The sequence below is a fragment of the Salvelinus alpinus genome, chromosome 11, assembly GCF_045679555.1.
Source record: "Salvelinus alpinus chromosome 11, SLU_Salpinus.1, whole genome shotgun sequence".
Classification (NCBI taxonomy): Eukaryota; Metazoa; Chordata; class Actinopteri; order Salmoniformes; family Salmonidae; genus Salvelinus; species Salvelinus alpinus.
Window position 1 is genome coordinate 38494629 of NC_092096.1, and position 20809 is coordinate 38515437.

The 20809-nt window shown below is 40.5% G+C and overlaps 1 protein-coding gene across 2 annotated transcripts in view; it reads right to left on the bottom strand.

Annotated features, from left to right (window-relative positions):
- LOC139534113 (chemokine-like protein TAFA-5) overlaps positions 1-20809 on the bottom strand; it is a 208387-nt gene that overhangs the window by 20112 nt on the left and 167466 nt on the right. For both annotated transcript variants that reach the window (XM_071332879.1, XM_071332880.1), the window contains exon 3: positions 11726-11853. In XM_071332879.1, coding sequence (XP_071188980.1) covers positions 11726-11853 — 128 coding nt within the window. The remainder of the gene's footprint in view (positions 1-11725; positions 11854-20809) is intronic.

Below are 20809 nucleotides of genomic sequence, written 5' to 3' on the forward strand. Positions count from 1 at the left end.
AATGTAGTTTTCCGCCTAAATAGACATACCCAAAAGTAACTGCTATTCATGTATAATTACATTATTCTGACATGCCAAAACTTGGTATATTTGGAAAGAAGACATCTGGGAGATTATGAGGAAATGATCAGAAGATAGGAGTTACACAGTTCAGAATACACAAGATCAAGCACACACAAAATAAACTTTTTTTTTTTGAAAGTCAACTTTCATTGACAAGCTATAAATGAATTATTGATGCCCAGAGCTGGAAACACATCAGTTGGCTTCCACCACATGTGAACAATGTCCGAAAAACAATGGGATTGATAGACCTAACAACTAGAAATGGGCAGATGTTTTACTAAGTGGTGTCAGGTGTGGTCATGGGACGTTTCCAAGTGTCCCTAAACCTATCCAAAGTGGCATATGTCTGTAAATTGGATTCCAGTACTATTACATATTTGCAATCCCTAAATGCTATTTGTTCAGTGTAAAACACAATTTCTACCATATCAACCTCACTCAAACATTGTGGTGGTGTTATGGGGTATCCAGGGTACATTTAAGTGTCCTTTCAACCTCTCTAAAGTGTCCGAATGTGGTAATTGCACTGTTTTTACACACTGGATGTGCCTAAAAGTTATTGTTCACTATAAAAACTAAATTTCTACAACACTGACTTCTCTCAAACATTGTGGTGGTGTCGTGGGACATACAGGGGATATTAAAGTGTTTTTTCAACCTCTCCAAAAGTGCCTGAACATTTAGCCTAGGCATATCCAATGTATTGGTCCCACGTACAAATGAACTGTTTACAAAAACAATATAAAAAGCAACAGATACACATAAAGTAAATACAAAAATGTCTTAACCAACACAAACTTGGTTACACACGTGTCCTTCACTAAAAAAGGTGCAACAATAGAAATAAGCTGAACTATTTACAAATGGCATTCATGTTCGTTTTACATCCCAGGTGTAGGATGATTAGATTTCACTTTGACCGTAGCTTGTTCATGTCGTGATAATCTTTGAAGCAGTCCCTCTCTGACAGGAAATAAAAAGCGAACCGCTATTTCGGACAGAAGATCTGTCATTTCACCCTTCCCCCCCCATATTTTGTGCAATGCTTGCAGTTCTTTTGTCTTTTGGCATGTGTGTTGGATAGTGGTGCTCACCTTGAGTGGGGGGTCTTATGATGGATGTAAGTTCGCTTTGGGCCCCTAATTCAGCCATTTCCAGCACCAGCTACTCTCTGAAGGTCCACTGGGAGAGAGGGTTTTGACCTTTTGCTTTGGCCATCTGCTTGTGGAGAATGAAAGCATTTACTGTAGCAATGCCCACAAAGTGGTAAATGAAAGTCTTATACCTCTTCCTGGTCTTGTGGAGGACCCGGTAGTAGCCTATCAGAGCATCAGATAGGTTGACACCCCCCATGCTGGCATTGTAGTCCTTCACAGAAACGGGGACATTCTTCCTTTTTCACCCTCCTTGAGACATGGTTGTAATTGAATGCCTTGTGCTGTGTGGTGAGCATGATTAACTCCCTAGTGTCCTTCCATTTCACAAAATGCAACTTGTTAGTCCTGATCCAACATATGGCCCCCCTCTCTGCTGTCTTTGTCATGTCGTTTACCTTGGTCTTGGGGAAACCAATTATGTTAGGACGAATGGTGCCACAAGCCCCTATTTTCTTTTTCAAGAGGTCTATGAAAAGTGGATGTAGAACAATCAGACGGGGTGATTGACATTGCAGTGGGGGGTGAGGATCTTGACTGGCGGGGGCGCTTGCTGGGGAGGGGTGGCTCTCAAACATCACCATCTGCATCTACCACTCTGTGGTGAATAAAAATAAATGTCATGAAAATAATTTACTTACAGATCTAAAAGTGGATCCAATACTTCTACAAAGCAATCTTTGTCTGCTGAGTCAATCCTCCTTGTCCAAATCACTCCCCTGATTCGAGTACGACCAATATTTTATTCAAAGTTTCTATGTCGGTATACTTATTCATTGCTGCCTTCTTTTTAGCTTCCTGTTCGATATTCTTAGTTTTCACCTCCTTGAGAAGCCATCTTTTATGCTAAAACAATGACATTACAGCGATGAAATCTGTTCACAATGTAATGTAGCGTGCTAGGTGAGTCTCGTCTCTGAGCCAGGTAGAAATAGTTGCCATTACACATAAAAGGTTCTAGGCTTTGCTTTGTCCCACGCAGGTCAACTGCATATCCCTGGAAAACGTATCTTATTGGCTACAATACTGTCAAGCTGCCATAGTAGCCAATCCCCTGTGTAATGGATGCACGTAAGCAGGCGACGTCATACTTTTGATGCGCAAAGATATAGTCACTCCTTTAAAATTGTTCATAAATATTATCCTGCCAACCACTATATGAAGAAGTTTAGGGAAAACATAAACTCACATTGTACCTTTTCTAATGACCACCCAGAAACATGCTTCAAGACGATAACCGGAATGTACGTGGCAGCCATCTTGAAATTAGGTTATTGGCTCGACCTGCCCTTATACATTCGTATGCCCATATATGGTAGTAAATCACACCAAAGACTTTAACTTCTTGCGACTACAGGGGGTGCTGTTCCGAATTAGCATTTTGTCGTCTCCAAATTAAACTGCCTAGTACTCAATTCTTGCTCGTACAATATGCATATTATTAATTATATTGGATAGAAAACACCTTCTAGTTTCATACAACGTTGAAATTATGTCTGTGGGTGACCCAGAAAAATTTCTACAGCGAAATCCATGACAGACAGTGAAAGGTCTGAGAGCGAAGCTCTGGTTTCAGATCAGTTTTTAAGGTCTCTGTCTATCCTATGGCACGACACGAACTGCACCCGCCTTCCCCTGGATGTCAGTAACCAATGAGAAGTGGAATGGGCCTTCTAGGTAGCTCTCAGAGGTTATAAAACACCAAGGAGTGAGAGTAGCCCCCCTTTCGACGCAAGCCCTTACGCAGGATGGGACCTCCGGACGCCATTTTCACAGGCTCGGTTATCAACTTGAAATGTATCCGTCTGTAATTTAATTCGATATAGGACTTAGAAACATCATAAGGTAGTTAATTTAAACCGTTTTATAGCAATTTATATCCGTTTAGTGCGATTCTGAGGAATTTCTTTGTCGTGCACTTTCTAGCTTTGGGAACGTTTCGCGGTCTCGGTCGTTGTTAGTGGACATTTCGAAGGACAGAGGACATCTATCGACCAAAAGACGTTTATAACATAGAAAGGATACATTGCCCAAGAATATGATGGAAGATCAGCTCAAAGTAAGCAATATTTAATATGATAAACCGTGTTTCTGTCGAAATATTTTAAACGCATACATCGCCATTTTGTTTTGTATAGCTTCACTTGGCCAACCCTGTATTGAAAAGTAAGGATAATTTTAAAAATGTAAATCAGCGGTTGCATTAAGAACTAATTTGTCTTTCGATTCCTGTCAACCCTGTATTTTTTAGTCAAGTATATGATTAGCTTTTAATTAAACTAGATCACTCTGATAGATGACGTCAGACATATTGAGGCTTGATTTCCTAGTATTTTCATTGTGTAACCACGGTTTTGTATGGCTAAATATGCACCTTTTCGAACAAACTGTATATGTATGTTGTAAAATGATGTTACAGGAGTGTCATCGGAAGAATTCTGAGAAGGTTAGTGAAAAAATTAATATCTTTTGGCGGTGATTACGTTATAGCGCTCTTTGGCTGGAATCGATGCTCTGGTAACGTTTTCACATGTAGTATGCTAACTTATCGATTTATTGTGTTTTCGCTGTAAAACGCTTAGAAAATCTGAAATATTGTCTGGAATCACAAGATCTGGGTCTTTCCATTGCTATGCTTTGTCTATTCTTATGAAATGTTTTATGATGAGTAAATTGGTCATACACGTTGCTCTATCTAGTAATTCTAGTCGATTTGCGATGGTCGGTGCAATTGTAAACTGTGATTTCTACCTGAAATATGCACTTTTTTCTAACAAAAACTATCCTATACCATGAATATGTTATCAGACTGTCATCTGAAGAGGTTTTTTCTTGGTTAGTGGATATCAATATCTTAGTTGAGCCGAATTGGTGATAGCACCTGAAGGAGTAAGAAACTGATGGAGTTAGAATAGTGGTGTATTTTGCTAACGTGTTTAGCTAATAGATTTACATATTTTGTCTTCCCTGTAAAACATTTTAAAAATCTGAAATGGTGGCTTTATTCACAAGATCTGTATCTTTCATCTGGTGTCTTGGACTTGTGATTTAATGATATTTAGATGCTACTATCTACTTCTGAAGCTATGCTATCTATGCTAATCAGTGTGTGGGGGGTGGGGGGTGATCCCGGATACGGGGTTGAGGTTCGGTAAAGGTTAAGGCACATGTCAATAGCCAAGACACTCAGCTTTCCGCAGACACGCTTCTATACCCGACTGAATTGAATAAAACAATCTAATAGGGTCCCCAAATATGGGGACTTTACATTTAAGAGGCTAAATAAAGGTTAAAAAAAAATTCAAAGTGCTTCTGACTGTAAAAGGTGCTGCATGGTCAATCCGACTTCTGCATTGGCCGTGCAGCATTTCTGCTGATACAGCCTCTGCAGAAGTCTGGGCATTCATACTTCTTGCGCTTTGCTGGCGAGCGCAGAGCTGTTGTGAAGGAAATTGTCAAAGAAGTGAGTTTGTGTTTATACAGGACCTCCCGTCGTAACCTACCGTCAACCAATCATGTCAATTGTGTCACACCCTCTATATGGAGCCTCCAACCACATACTCAGATGAACCATACATTGATTTAAGTCGCTCTGGATAAGAGTGTCTGTTAAATTACTAAAATGTCAATGTTAATGTCTACAGTATGCAATGATATAAGAGGTTTGTGGGGCTCAACTTGCGATATAGAGCAAGAGAGAGACTCAGTAATGAACTGTACCAATTGGATTTGAAAATGCTACATGGATCTGAGACACTGCGTCAGCGTGACTCTGCGCATCTCTTCAGGAGAAGGAGTAATCAAGTTTGAGTTAGCTGATGACTTAAATATGACAGATACATTAATGATGTGGCCTATGTTGGTCAGAGTTCACAAAGGGCAGGTGGGGGGTCAAATTGGGGAGAGAGAGCTGCGTAACGAATGTGCCCAAATTAACAGTATTTCATTACTAATGAGTGGAAGGCAGGGTGGAGGCAGGAGAGTTTGCAACACGGGGAGAGTGGGACGCCACGGTGGGTGTGTGTGTAACGGATGTGAAATGGCTAGCTAGTTAGCGGTGGTGCGCGCTAATAGCGTTTCAATCGGTTACGTCACTCACTTTGAGACCTTGAAGTAGTGGTTCCCCTTGCTCTGCAAGGGCCGCGGCCTTTGTGGAGCGTTGGGTAACGACGCTTCGTGGGTAACTGTTGTTGATGTGTGCAGAGGGTCGCTGGTTCGCGCCCGGGTCAGGGCGAGGGGACGTACTAAAGTTAAACTGTTACATTGATGCTGTTGACCCGGATCACTGGTTGCTGCAGAAAAAGGAGGAGGTCGAAAGGGGGGTGAGTGTAACGGATGTGAAATGGCTAGCTAGTTAGTGGCGGTGGTGCGCGCTAATAGCGTTTCAATCGGTTACGTCACTCGCTTTGAGACCTTGAAGTAGTGGTTCCCCTTGCTCTGCAAGGGCCGCGGCTTTTGTGGAGCGATGGGTAACGATGGGTGACTGTTGTTGATGTGTGCAGAGGGTCCCTGGTTCGCGCGAGGGGACGGACGTGAAGTTAAACTGTTACATGTGCACTGTAAAACTTTCCCCTGTAAATGTACAGCATTATACTTGCAGCAGATAAGCCAGATAAATTAATTAATAAATACATGTAATTCATTGAGGAAAGACAGGGTTTGTATTTTACAGTATTTTACTGTAACTGTATGGGATTGGTGCAAGCATGTTGGCTGCTAGGTAATGTGTTTTCATATTACAGCATATCAAATATCTACACACAGTATATCAAATATGTATGAATAACTTGCACTTCAAGAGGCCTTAGCAATGGCTTCCAAACTTGCAGTGACTACTGCAAAACAGACCAAGGACATAGCAAATTCTCAACCGTTGAAGGTTTGCAGCTTGCTGCCACTTCCAATCTGTCCCCTACACACATTTAGTTGTTAGTGCACTACTACCACATATTCTTAAATTGTACAGCATTCTCACTCATGGGTGTAACAAATGTAGCCTCTTACAAGGCATGCCTCAAAATATGTTAATGACGCAGAAACAACAATACCATTCATCCACTAGTGGTCAAAAGGTTTTTTGTGATCCAAAAACAAGGTCCACTGTAAACCCCAAGGCATTTTTAACTCAAATACTTCTAGTAAGTAGTTCTCCAAGTCAATGAAATTACTACTTAAATGGTTTATGTGGAACTGACTCAAAACTAAATGAAAATTCACACAACTACATTTTTTAAAGATATGATAACAAATTAACCTTTTTCCCAGCATGCTTTAATGCAGGTAGATTTTGTTGGAACTGTTTTTAATATTTGTGTTTTATCATGCACATTGAGTGATTGATTGATTAAATGTTATGCTACACAAAGATGAATAATTGTTATCTAAACGAATCCAATCATTTAACTTTTGCACCCTTTACTGAAATGGTTGTTCCAGTTTAAATGGCTTAGGCAGCTTCGTCCAACTGTTTTTCACCCTGGCAGTCATTATGAATACAAAATTACGGGTGAATACAAATTTTAGCTGTCGGATAGCCTTAAAACCTCTTGAAGCTAGGGTGCAGAATTTTTATGTTTGGAAAAATAACGTTCCCATTGTAAGCTGCCTATTTCTCAGGTCCAGATCGTAGAATATGCATATAATTGACAGAGTAGGATAGAAAACACTCTAAAGTTTCCAAAACTGACAAAATATTGTCTGTGAGTATAACAGAACTGAATTTGCAGGCGAAAACATGAGAAAATCCAAACCGGAAGTGACTTCTATTTTGAAAAATCCCTGTTCCATTGCCTGCCTATCCTCCATTTAAAGGGATATCAACCAGATTCCTTTTCCTGTGGCTTCATCAGGGTGTGAACAGTCTTTAGACATAGTTTCAAGCTTTTATTTTGAAAAATGAGCGAGATTTATCAAAACGCGTCAGTGGATAGACGGATGTTCCTCCATTAGTTCTTGCGCGCGACACTGGTTGCTCAACATTTTCTTTCTCTCCAGTATTGAATAGTTTACAGTTCGGTTGAAATATTATTGATTATTGATGTTAAAAACAACCTGAGGATTGATTATTAAAAACGTTTGACATGTTTCTACGACCTTTACGGATACTATATGGAATTTTCGTCAAGCCTTGATGACTTGCCTAAGGCTGTGGAATACTGAACATAACGTGCCAAACAAATAGAGGTATTTTGATATAAAAAAAATCTTTATCGAACAAAAGGAACATTTATTGTGTAACTGGGAGTCTCGTGAGTGCAAACATCCGAAGATCATCAAAGGTAAGCAATTAATTTTATTGCTTTTCTGGCTTTCGTGACCAATCTACATGGCTGCAATGTGTTCTTAATGTTTTGTCTAGTGATCGATAAACTCGCAAATGCTTGGATTTCTTTCGCTGTAAAGCATAGTTTCAAAATCTGACACGATAGGTGGATTAACAACAAGCTAAGCTGTGTTTTGGTATATTTCACTTGTGATTTCATGAACATAAATATTTGTAGTATTTTTTATTTATTTGGCGCTCTGCAATTCAGCGGTTGTTTACGAAAATGATCCTGCTAAAGGGATCCGTGCGTCAAGAAGTTAACACTGGGTAGATTCCAGTAGAAATGACATCTATTTGCAAGCCAGCATAATGTGTTTTACAGTTAGTGTTGCAAAATGTACATTTTCCAGAAATCCTGGTTGGAAGATTACTCTTTGTGAAATTTTGCAACCCTACTTGCAGGCCTGACCTGTAAACTATGACTTTTTCAGGCCACTGTATAAGGCCTTGTGATATATGTAATTGATCATATTTGCCAAAGAACTCACTTGGCAAAGGCTACAGGAATGAAAATGAACAAATTCAACAACAATGTCTCTGTCACTAAGAAATAAAGTGATTTTTTCATTATTATTATTTTATTTAATCTTTATTTAAGTCGGCAAGTCAGTTAAGAACAAATTATTATTTACAATGATGGCCGACCCCGGCCAAACCCTCCCCTAACCTGGACGATGCTGAGCCAACTGTGCGCTGGCCTATGGGTGGTAACTCTACAATTCATTCGAAAAGGCAAGGCACACTGGAGGCGAAACTTACTGGGGGCGTTAACTTTTACTGCCTCAGAAACCCGGATCCGGGAGCACCCCCCACCCCCCACACACTGATTAGCATAGATAGCATAGCTTCAGAAGTAGATAGTAGCATCTAAATATCATTAAATCACAAGTCCAAGACACCAGATGAAAGATACAGATCTTGTGAATAAAGCCACCATTTCAGATTTTTAAAATGTTTTACAGGGAAGACAAAATATGTAAATCTATTAGCTAAACACGTTAGCAAAATACACCACTATTCTAACTCCATCAGTTTCTTACTCCTTCAGGTGCTATCACCAATTCGGCTCAACTAAGATATTGATAGCCAATAACCTATAAAAAAAACCATCAGATGACAGTCTGATAACATATTCATGGTATAGGATAGTTTTTGTTAGAAAAAAGTGCATATTTCAGGTAGAAATCACAGTTTACAATTGCACCGACCATCACAAATCCACTAGAATTACTAGATAGAGCAACGTGTATGACCAATTTACTCATCATAAAACATTTCATAAAAATAGACAAAGCATAGCAATGGAAAGACCCAGTTCTTGTGATTTCAGACCATATTTCAGATTTTCTAAGCGTTTTTCAGCGAAAACACAATAAATCGATAAGTTAGCATACTACATGTTCCAACGTTACCAGAGCATCGATTCCAGCCAAAGAGCGCTATAACGTAACCACCGCCAAAAGATATTAATTTTTTCACTAACCTTCTCAGAATTCTTCCGATGACACTCCTGTAACATCATTTTACAACATACATATACAGTTTGTTCGAAAAGGTGCATATTTAGCCATACAAAACCGTGGTTACACAATGAAAATACTAGGAAATCAAGCCTCAATATGTCTGACGTCATCTATCAGAGTGATCTAGTTTAATTAAAAGCTAATCATATACTTGACTAAAAAATACAGGGTTGACAGGAATCGAAAGACAAATTAGTTCTTAATGCAACCGCTGATTTACATTTTTAAAATTATCCTTACTTTTCAATACAGGGTTGGCCAAGTGAAGCTATACCAAACAAAATGGCGATGTATGCGTTTAAAATATTTCGACAGAAACACGGTTTATCATATTAAATATTGCTTACTTTGAGCTGATCTTCCATCATATTCTTGGGCAATGTATCCTTTCTATGTTATAAACGTCTTTTGGTCGATAGATGTCCTCTGTCCTTCGAAATGTCCATCACCAACGACCGACACCCTAAAGCGTGTCCAAACTTTCAGAGTGCACGACAAAGAAATTCCTCAAAATCGCACTAAACGGATATAAATTGATATAAAACGGTTAAAATTCACTACATTATGATGTTTTTAACAACTATAACGACTGAAAACATGACCGGAGAAATACTGCTGGTTAGAAAACGATTTGGAACGAGGCAGGTCCGATGGCCTTCACGCTTGAGGCGCACGTTGAGAAAGAGGGGTCTCTGTACATTTTTGTCATTTATAATGGCTGTGAACGTCCCATAGACTTCATTGAAAACGTGATGACGTACAGACACCCAGAGGAAGACGTAGGTAGTGTCGGTTTCTTCATAGCATTCACTGTGGCCTTATAAACAGACCCCAGATCAGAGGTAAAAATTTCTGAAATCTGAACCCTGTCATGAAAAGTGCTGTAGAAATTGTTCTGTACCACTCAGAGACAAAATTTCAACTCCTATAGAAACTATAGACTGTTTTCTATCCAATAATAACAATAATATGCATATTGTACGATCAAGAATTGAGTACGAGGCAGTTTAATTTGGAAATGTAAAAAAAAAAATAATGCTAACAGCTCCCCCTATTGACAAAAGGTTAAATTCAAGTTTACCTTTTTAAAAAATGCATTCGTATTACTCATATGAAGGTAGTACTGCTCACATCAGCTATTTAAGTTTCTTAATTTAATGTTTATAGGTAATTGGTTTCCTCAAAATGTATGAGTAGCCAGAACTTCTCCGGTTTTTACAGTGTAGGGTACTGTATTCTGTGGTGTGGAATTACAGTACCATTTGAAATACACAACTCCTTTAAGGTAATTTACTGTTACACCAAAGTTTCATTTGAATTGACTGTGTGATTGACCATTTACGCCTAAAATCACCCAGAGTGCATTGCGATTTATGGCAATTTACTGGAAATAATTAATAGAGTATATTGCTGTTAGTTGTATAATACTGTAAAAACAACAATATAAAAAAAAAACATTGGGCCTGTAATATGGGTCATATCTTTTGAACAGTTTGGGCTAGAAACAAGCTGTTTTCTATGTAGTAATGGTGTAAACATAATGGTTACGAAGATGCGTGTTTATTCACTATGGCACTGAGAGGCTGTGGTACAGCAAAGCCTAATCATTACAACAATTATTATATATATACTGTATATTTATTTTTTATTTTCTTACTAAAATAGTCTGAGCTTCATTCGTCTCACCTAACAGCATGAGGTTGGTGCATGAAACTGAACATTTTAATCTACAGTTGGCAGAGCTATTACTGTAAAGACATACAGTATGAGTAATTTTTACAAGAGGCTTCCAATAACCGTTAACAACCGTATTTTTCAGCATTTTACCCATAATGCAGTGCAATCTAGAGCATTAATTCTGTAAAAGACATTTAAGGTATTTTACTGTAATTTTACAGTGTTTTACTGTTGAAACTACATTAAAAAAGTCTTACAGTGTGTGCGTGATTGAAGCGAGGGGGGGAGGCTGCTTTTTCTCCCCAAAATGCCTGCCGTGAAGACTCCATCTGCTCCAGTCATTAGCTTTAAGAGGAAACCTTAATTCAAACTAATTGCGAGCGATGAACAGGTAAACAAACCACTGTGTTTTTGGGGAGAAGTAGGAGGGAGAGAAGAAGCGTTTTAATAAGTACGCTTGCTTAGGTGTACGTGGATAGGGTTGGATTCATTAATATGATCGTTCTGCTGTCAGCTGGTGTACTTAATTCTGGGATGGAACTGTGGAAATGTCGGGATCTAAACTGACTTGGGAGCCAAGTCATGGCTTGTGGTGTAGTTAGTGAGCGAGTGAGTGAGTGAGTGAGTGAGTGAGTGAGTGAGTGAGTGAGTGAGTGAGTGAGTGAGTGAATGAGTGAATGAGTGAGTGAGTGAGTGAGTGAGTGAGTGAGTGAGTGAGTGAGTGAGTGAGTGAGTGAGTGAGTGAGTGAGTGAGTGAGTGAGTGAGTGAGTGAGTGAGTGAGTGAATGAGTGAGTGAGTGAGTGAGTGAGGGTTCGCACTGGGTTGAGGCTACACATTGGTGGTTGATGGAATTAGAATGACTACAATTTACATACCTATTCAAGTTAACATTCTGGTCATTTTAATTCCAAGTAGTTACCCCCACAATGTGCTTTCAAACATAGTGAGAAAGAATATACATTCTGTAAATAAAACTCACCGTAGTGGTTTTGACTCTGCCTCCTGGTTGTGTACAAGTCCATCCAGATTTATTGATTAACAGGTCACAGCCCTCATCTTCCAAACATGGGACCATCTGACACCACTGTTTCGTCCGGACGATACTAGCTGTGGAGTGAGGGAGGAGAGGAGAGAGATAGAGAGAGAGGAGGATAGAAAGGGAGAAATAGAGAGACATGGTTAACCTCATTCGGAAGGGTCAAAACACTGTCTCAGTGTTTAAAACAATAAGCAGGTATTTATATTATTTTCAGATGCTATTTTGGTTCTTTAAACTCAATTGATTGAGGCACTAAAAATAGTATCCTTCTGGATATATGGCAAGATCATGTTAACTAATAAATAGTTAGCACACAGAGCCAGAGTACTATCAAATATTCTGCGTTACTGAAATCCGCCTGACTCGCTCACCCTACAGATGTAGGATCTTAATTGTATCACCCTGTTACAGGAGAACTTTACTGCAGTGTATTTGAGGTTAAAAAAAGGTTTCTGAAGTTTATAATTCCAAAGTTTCACCTCCAACAAATTGTTCAACCCCTACAAAAATGTCCATACATTTTTATCCACATAATAATTAACATTTCCTGTTGCTGCAGGATTATTTTCCTGCTTTAGGAAACTGGCTCGAATTAAGATCCTACATCTGCACATGCAAAATAGTATAATTGATTAGCCACAGAAAGTGACGCTTTTTCTACATCAGCCCTGTCTGGGGTTGTCAGAGTTTGTGATGACGCACTTCTAAAACGTGTTCATGGGCAAAATCCTTATCGAGCTTGACTGTGGACTAATCAACGGATAGAGTACGGACTAATAATAAACACTTCTTCTGAAACCAACCAAATTGTCTGTCTAATCACAGAGCGTTGTATTTGAGGTAGGCTCTTTGGCGTAGGGACTTATCATATACAAAAGAAAAAGAAAAGCAATCTTAACAACAAGCTAAGCTGTGTTTTGGTATATTTCACTTGTGATTGCATGATTATAAATATTTTTAGTAATATTTTGCGCCCTGCAAAGCAGCGGTTGTTTAGGAAAATTATCCCGTAAAAGGGATCCGTAGCGCAGAGAAGTTAAGAACAAATTCTTATTTACAAGGACAACCTACTCCTTCCTCCCCGTCGGGGAATTGAACCCCAGTCCCTGCGCACAACACAGGGATTCTTTAGCTTATTTAACTAGCCCAGTACTGTGTAGCCTACTTTCGGCCGTCACGTTGTACAGTGCCATATTTTCGAATCCATCCTAATGGAAACACAGAGGGTTTTTCGTTTTTCTTGGAATATGAACACCATAATATTAATCAAATTAATCCCAAACTCTAAAAGTAATTGGAAAGGTAGATACAAATGATTTGTAACATTGTGGTTACAATAAAGAATGTAAACAAGATGTAAACAAGATGCTGTGTTTTTATTTAAAGTAGTGATGGACAGCTGGTGACATTTTGAAAACAGGTTTTCAAACACTTGTAGCCCGATTAGCAGGACAATAGACTCTGTATAGCCTGGCTACTGTAAGTGTGAACATTCCGTGTGAACATCCCCCTACCTGCAATGTATTCGATGCGTAAGTACTTGATGCGTAAGTGTTACCTTTCTAACTTAAAACAGCAGTACAGTTTCTTCATCAACATCTTTATGCTTTCGTTAATGAAATAACTACAAAAAAGACATTCAAAATGCAGATGGTTATTTAAACTACATTTTAGTTGCACTTCCACCCAACTTCACGACCACGGGTAAAAAAAAACCTTGCTGAGATGATCAGTGTATTTGTTGCATTGTAGTATCGTCAATTTCTCTAGCCAAAATGTCTTGATGGCCTCAAAAGTTTGGACACACCTACTCATTCCAGGGTTTTTCTTTATTTTTACTATTTTCTACATTGTAGAATACATCGCAACTATGAAATAACACATATGGAATCAGTTAAGAACAAATTCTTATTTACAAAGACAGCCTACTCCTTCCTCTCCATCAGGGAATTTAAGTCCTGTCTCCTGTGTGCCCTGCACGACATCGGGATTATTTAGCTAAATAGCCCAGTACAGTGTAGCCTACTCCTGACCATCACGTTGAACAGCGCCATGTTTTCCGTTCCATCCTAATGGAAACCCAGAGGGTTTTTCCTTTTTCTTGGAATAGAAAACCATAATAATAATCAAATTAATTAAGAAACATTTCTTAAAATCATTCCCATATACTATGTTCTTACAAAAACATTTAAAAATTCTCTAGTACAGACACTATTGAAGGCTATCAAATGCTTCTCAAAGATGCCCTCTGGTGGTCAAAGTAGCACTAACTAGCATTAATGGTACCAGTGGTTGGCACTTAAATAACGTGTTATAGAATTCTGCGGCACCAGCAAGCTGTGCTGCATACAGCTTGCTTAAGATAGAAATACTGTATACTATTGTGATTTTTATTGATCAAAATCTGAATTGTTGTACATTGTAATGAATGTTTTATAACCATGTTAGGTGGTTATATCCCTGTTAGTGAGCATTTCTCCTTTGCCAAGATAATCCATCCAACTGACAAGTGTTGGATATCAGGAAGCTGATTAACCTGTTGAGGACAGAGGGCGCTATTTTCACTTTGGGGGAAAATCGTGCCCAATTTAAACGGCCTCGTACTCAATTCTTGCTCGTACAATATGCATATTATTATTACTATTGGATAGAAAACACTCTCTAGTTTCTAAAACCGTTTGAATTATATCTGTGAGTAAAACAGAACTCCTTTTACAGCAAACTTCCTGATCAGGAAGTGGAAAATCTGAAAACGACGCTCTGTTCTAGGGCATGCCTATAAATGGGCTTGATGTGTATTAGTATACATGCACGTCATACACCTTCCACTAGATGTCAAGAGGCAGTGAGAGAAGAAATGGAGTGTTTATCTTGGTCTGAGGTGGAATAAAACCTCTTGGCATGACGTGTCACCCATTTCCTGTTTCCTGGAAAGCGCGAGGAGGGACCTGGAATTGCCTTCTGAAAAGCTGTCGTTATAGGCGACTACTATCTCCGGCTTTGATTTTATTTGATAAATGTGACAATATCATCGTAAAGTATGTTTTTTCAATATAGTTTTATTCGATTATTGAAATTTATTCGGGACGTTAGGCGTGTTGCGTTGTGTGCCTTTGTTCAGGAAGGAGAGCTTCGCACCACTTGGCTAGTGTGCTTGCTAATTCAAGAGGGAAAAAGGACATTCTAAAACCAAACAGCGACTGTTCTGGACTAAGGACCCCTTGTACAACATTCTGATTGAAGATCATCAAAAGTAGGACCCATTTTATGATGCTATTTCATATATCTGTCGAACTTGTGAACTATTAGTTTTGCGCCCAGGTTTTGGGCACTCTCTCGCCATAACGTAAGCCTTATGTCGTAATGAAGTTATTTTTTTAATTCTAACACGGCGATTGCATTAAGAACTAGTGTATCTATCATTTCCTATACAACATGTATTTTTTAGTAAAGGTTATGAATAGTTATTTGGTCAGAATAGGTGAGAGTCTAATAGAAATATCCGCACATTCTGGGAAAAAGATGCTACGTTAGCACTGATTTCAGCTCTAAATATGCAAATTTTCGAACAAAACATAACTGTATGTATAACCTGATGTTATAGGACTGTCATCTGATGAAGCTTATCAAGGTTAGTCAAAATTATATATCTTTTGCTGGTTTGTTACGATCGCTAACGTGCCTATTGCTGTCGCTAACGTGCCTTGATGAATGAATGCGGTAGTGTGGTAGGCTATTGTAGTAAGCTAATATAATGATATATTGTGTTTTCGCTGTAAAACACTTAAAGAATCGGAAATATTGGCTGGATTCACAAGATGTTTGTCTTTAATTTGCTGTACACCATCGATTTTTCAGAAATGTTTTATGATGAGTATTTAGGTATTTCACGTTGGTCTCTATAATTACTCTGGCTGCTTAGGTGCTATTTTTGACGGTAGCTGTGATGGTACCTGCAATGTAAAACTGATTTATACCTCAAATATGCACATTTTTTGAACAAAACATAGATTTATTGTGTAACATGTTATAGGACTGTCATCTGATGAAGTTGTTTCTTGGTTAGTTTGGTTGGATCTTGGTTAGTTATGTTGGTTTTGTGCATGCTACCTGTGCTGTGAAAAATGTCTGTCCTTTTTTGTATTTGGTGGTGAGCTAACATAAATATACGTGGTGTTTTCGCTGTAAAACATTAAAAAAATCGGACATGTTGGCTGGATTCACAAGATGTGTATCTTTCATTTGCTGTATTGGACTTGTTAATGTGTGAAAGTTAAATATTTCTCCAAAAAAAAAATTGAATTTCGCGCTCTGCCTTTTCAGTGGAATGTGGGAGAAGTTCCGCTAGCGGAACCCCGGAGCCAGACAGGTTAAATAGCATGATCATTACACAGGCGCACCTTGTGCTGGGGACAAAAGGGGGGGAGGGTGCTTAGGAGTATTTTTTTCTGTAATAAAGCCCTTTTGTGGGGCCAACCCATGGTGCCCACCCATGGCAGCACCTCTGCCAAGTCATGTAATTTCCTAATATGAACTGTAACTCAGTAAAGAAAATGAAATTGTTACATGTTGCGTTTATATTTTTGTTCAGTATACAATTAAAAGATTACCCTATTCCTCTATGGCAAAGATATGTCTCCCCTTTCATCTGTGTCTGGTGTTAGCTAGTTGCTTGCTAGCTAGGTCATCAGCCAGCATGGAACAAAAGGGGGGAGGGTTGTTCAAAACTCTGCGCAGTTGTCAAGTGAACACATCCGTCAGTGCTGCTGTGAAGAGCATCACAAGTGACATGCCAAACGGGGATATATATACGTATATATATATTAGAGAGAGAATTGATGCAATTTCAATGTTGCTTATCACCAAATTTGCTTGAGATGATTTTACTGCAACACTGCTCACTGCATCCAAGTTGCTTTACATAGGCTTTTCAAAAAGCTGTCAGTCAAGGCGAGCTCATAAATATAAGCTCCCTGCCCACTCAGAATGTATTTTGAAACATCCTGGTAGTTAGTCATGAGAGAAAAAGTACTTTTCAGAATGACTGTTCAGGACCTTTAACACTGTCAGTGTTGCTTTAACACTGGAGAATTTGCTGTGTGCCTATAACTTACAGAGGTCACCTTGAATATATATTAGAATCGAGCATAGATCATAGAAGCAATCCCCTCCTACCCATGAGACTAGATTAAACAAATGTACTCTAAAAAAATATGTTCTGTGAAGCTTTACAATGATGAATGTCATCCTAAGAGTAAACATTGCAAAACACTCATAATTCTCATAGCCATATTCTGCAATCGATTAAAGCATTTTTTTACTTCTGAAATGTTCCTTTGTAATAAGCTAATTGTATCAACACAAACAACACTTGATCACAACTCAACAATCAACTCAGGAGTGTCGTAACATTTTTTATTTATTTTTTTATTTCACCTTTATTTAACCAGGTAGGCTAGTTGAGAACAAGTTCTCATTTGCAACTGCGACCTGGCCAAGATAAAGCATAGCAGTGTGAACAGACAACACAGAGTTACACATGGAGTAAACAATAAACAAGTCAATAACATGGTAGAAAAAAAGAGAATCTATATACAATGTGTGCAAAAGGCATGAGGTAGGCAATAAATCGAATAATTACAATTTAGCAGATTAACACTGGAGTGATAAATCATCAGATGATCATGTGCAAGAAGAGATACTGGTGTGCAAAAGAGCAGAAAAGTAAATAAATAAAAGCAGTATGGGGGGTGAGGTAGGTAAATTGGGTGGGTAGTTTACAGATGGACTATGTACAGCTGCAGCGATCGGTTAGCTGCTCGGATAGCAGATTTTTAAAGTTGTTGAGGGAGATAAAAGTCTCCAACTTCAGAGATTTTTGCAATTCGTTCCAGTCGCAGGCAGCAGAGAACTGGAAGGAAAGGCGTCCAAATGAGGTTTTAGCTTTAGGGATGATCAGTGAGATACACCTGCTGGAGCGCGTGCTGCGGGTGGGTGTAGCCATCGTGACCAGTGAACTGAGATAAGGCGGCACTTTACCTAGCATAGCCTTGTAGATGACCTGGAGCCAGTGGGTCTGACGACGAACATGTAGCGAGGGCCAGCCGACTAGGGCATACAGGTCGCAGTGGTGGGTCGTATAAGGTGCTTTAGTAACAAAACGAATGGCACTGTGATAAATTGCATCCAGTTTGCTGAGTAGAGTGTTGGAAGCTATTTTGTAGATGACATCGCCGAAGTCGAGGATCGGTAGGATAGTCAGTTTTACTAGGGTAAGTTTGGCGGCGTGAGTGAAGGAGGCTTTGTTGCGGAATAGAAAGCCGATTCTTGATTTGATTTTGGATTGGAGATGTTTGATATGAGTCTGGAAGGAGAGTTTGCAGTCTAGCCAGACACCTAGGTACTTATAGATGTCCACATATTCTAGGTCGGAACCGTCCAGGGTGGTGATGCTAGTCGGGCGTGCGGGTGCAGGCAGCGAACGGTTGAAAAGCATGCATTTGGTTTTACTAGCGTTTAAGAGCAGTTGGAGGCCACGGAAGGAGTGTTGTATGGCATTGAAGCTCGTTTGGAGGTTAGATAGCACGGTGTCCAAGGAAGGGCCGGAAGTATATAGAATGGTGTCGTCTGCGTAGAGGTGGATCAGGGAGTCGCCCGCAGCAAGAGCAACATCATTGATGTATACAGAGAAAAGAGTCGGCCCGAGAATTGAACCCTGTGGTACCCCCATAGAGACTGCCAGAGGACCGGACAACATGCCCTCCGATTTGACACACTGAACTCTGTCTGCAAAGTAGTTGGTGAACCAGGCAAGGCAGTCATTAGAAAAACAGAGGCTACTGAGTCTGCCGATAAGAATATGGTGATTGACAGAGTCGAAAGCCTTGGCCAGGTCGATGAAGACGGCTGCACAGTAATGTCTTTTATCGATGGCGGTTATGATGTCGTTTAGTACCTTGAGCGTGGCTGAGGTGCACCCGTGACCGGCTCGGAAACCGGATTGCACAGCGGAGAAGGTACGGTGGGATTCGAGATGGTCAGTGATCTGTTTGTTGACTTGGCTTTCGAAGACCTTAGATAGGCAGGGCAGGATGGATATAGGTCTGTAACAGTTTGGGTCCAGGGTGTCTCCCCCTTTGAAGAGGGGGATGACCGCGGCAGCTTTCCAATCCTTGGGGATCTCAGATGATACGAAGGAGAGGTTGAACAGGCTGGTAATAGGGGGTGCGACAATGGCGGCGGACAGTTTCAGAAATAGGGGGTCCAGATTGTCAAGCCCAGCTGATTTGTATGGGTCCAGGTTTTCCAGCTCTTTCAGAACATCTGCTATCTGGATTTGGGTAAAGGAGAAGCTGGGGAGGCTTGGGCGAGTAGCAGCGGGGGGGGCGGGGCTGTTGGCCAAGGTTGGAGTCGCCAGGAGGAAGGCATGGCCAGCCATTGAGAAATGCTTGTTGAAGTCTTCGATTATCACGGATTTATCGGTGGTGACCGTGTTACCTAGCCTCAGTGCAGTGGGCAGCTGGGAGGAGGTGCTCTTGTTCTCCATGGACTTTACAGTATCCCAGAACTTTTTGGAGTTAGAGCTACAGGATGCGAATTTCTGCTTGAAAAAGCTGGCCTTTGCTTTCCTGACTGACTGCGTGTATTGGTTCCTGACTTCCCTGAACAGTTGCATATCGCGGGGGCTCTTCGATGCTATTGCAGTTCACCACAGGATGTTTTTGTGCTGGTCGAGGGCAGTCAGGTCTGGAGTGAACCAAGGGCTATATCTGTTCTTGGTTCTGCATTTTTTGAACGGAGCATGCTTGTCTAATATGGTGAGGAAGTAACATTTAAAGAATGACCAGGCATCCTCAACTGACGGGATGAGGTCAATATCCTTCCAGGGTACCCGGGCCAGGTCGATTAGAAAGGCCTGCTCGCAGAAGTGTTTTAGGGAGCGTTTGACAGTGATGAGGGGTGGTCGTTTGACCGCGGACCCGTGGCGGATACAGGCAATGAGGCAGTGATCGCTGAGATCTTGATTGAAGACAGCAGAGGTGTATTTGGAGGGCAGGTTGGTCAGGATAATGTCTATTAGGGTGCCCATGTTTACGGATTTAGGGTTGTACCTGGTGGGTTCCTTGATGATTTGTGTGAGATTGAGGGCATCAAGCTTGGATTGTAGGACTGCCGGGGTGTTAAGCATATCCCAGTTTAGGTCACCTAACAGAACAAACTCTGAAGCTAGATGGGGAGCGATCAATTCACAGATGGTGTCCAGGGCACAGCTGGGAGCTGAGGGGGGTCGGTAGCAGGCGGCAACAGTGAGAGACTTATTTCTGGAGAGATTAATTTTTAAAATTAGAAGTTCGAACTGTTTGGGCATAGACCTGGAAAGTATGACAGAACTTTGCAGGCTATCTCTGCAGGAGATTGCAACTCCTCCCCCTTTGGCAGTTCTATCTTGACGGAAAGTGTTATAGTTGGGTATGGAAATCTCAGAATTTTTGGTGGCCTTCCTAAGCCAGGATTCGGACACGGCAAGGACATCAGGATTGGCAGAGTGTGCTAAAGCGGTGAGTAAGGCAAACTTAGGGAGGAGGCTTCTGATGTTGACATGCATGAGGCCAAGGCTTTTTCGATCGCAGAAGTCAACAAATGAGGGTGACTGGGGACATGCAGGGCCTGGGTTTACCTCCACATCACCCGAGGAACAGAGGAGTAGTAGGATGAGGGTGCGGCTAAAGGCTATCAAAACTGGTCGCCTAGAGCGTTGGGGACAAAGAATAAAAGGAGCAGATTTATGGGCGTGGTAGAATAGATTCTGGGCATAATGTGCAGACAGGGGTATGGAGGGGCGCTTGTACAGCGGAGGCAAGCCCAGGCACTGGGTGATGATAAGAGAGGTTGTATCTCTGGACATGCTGGTCTCAATGGGTGAGGTCACCGCATGTGTGGGGGGTGGGACAAAGGGGGTATCAGAGGTACGGAGAGTGGAACTACAGGGTCCATTGCAAACCAAAACAATGATAATGAAAACTA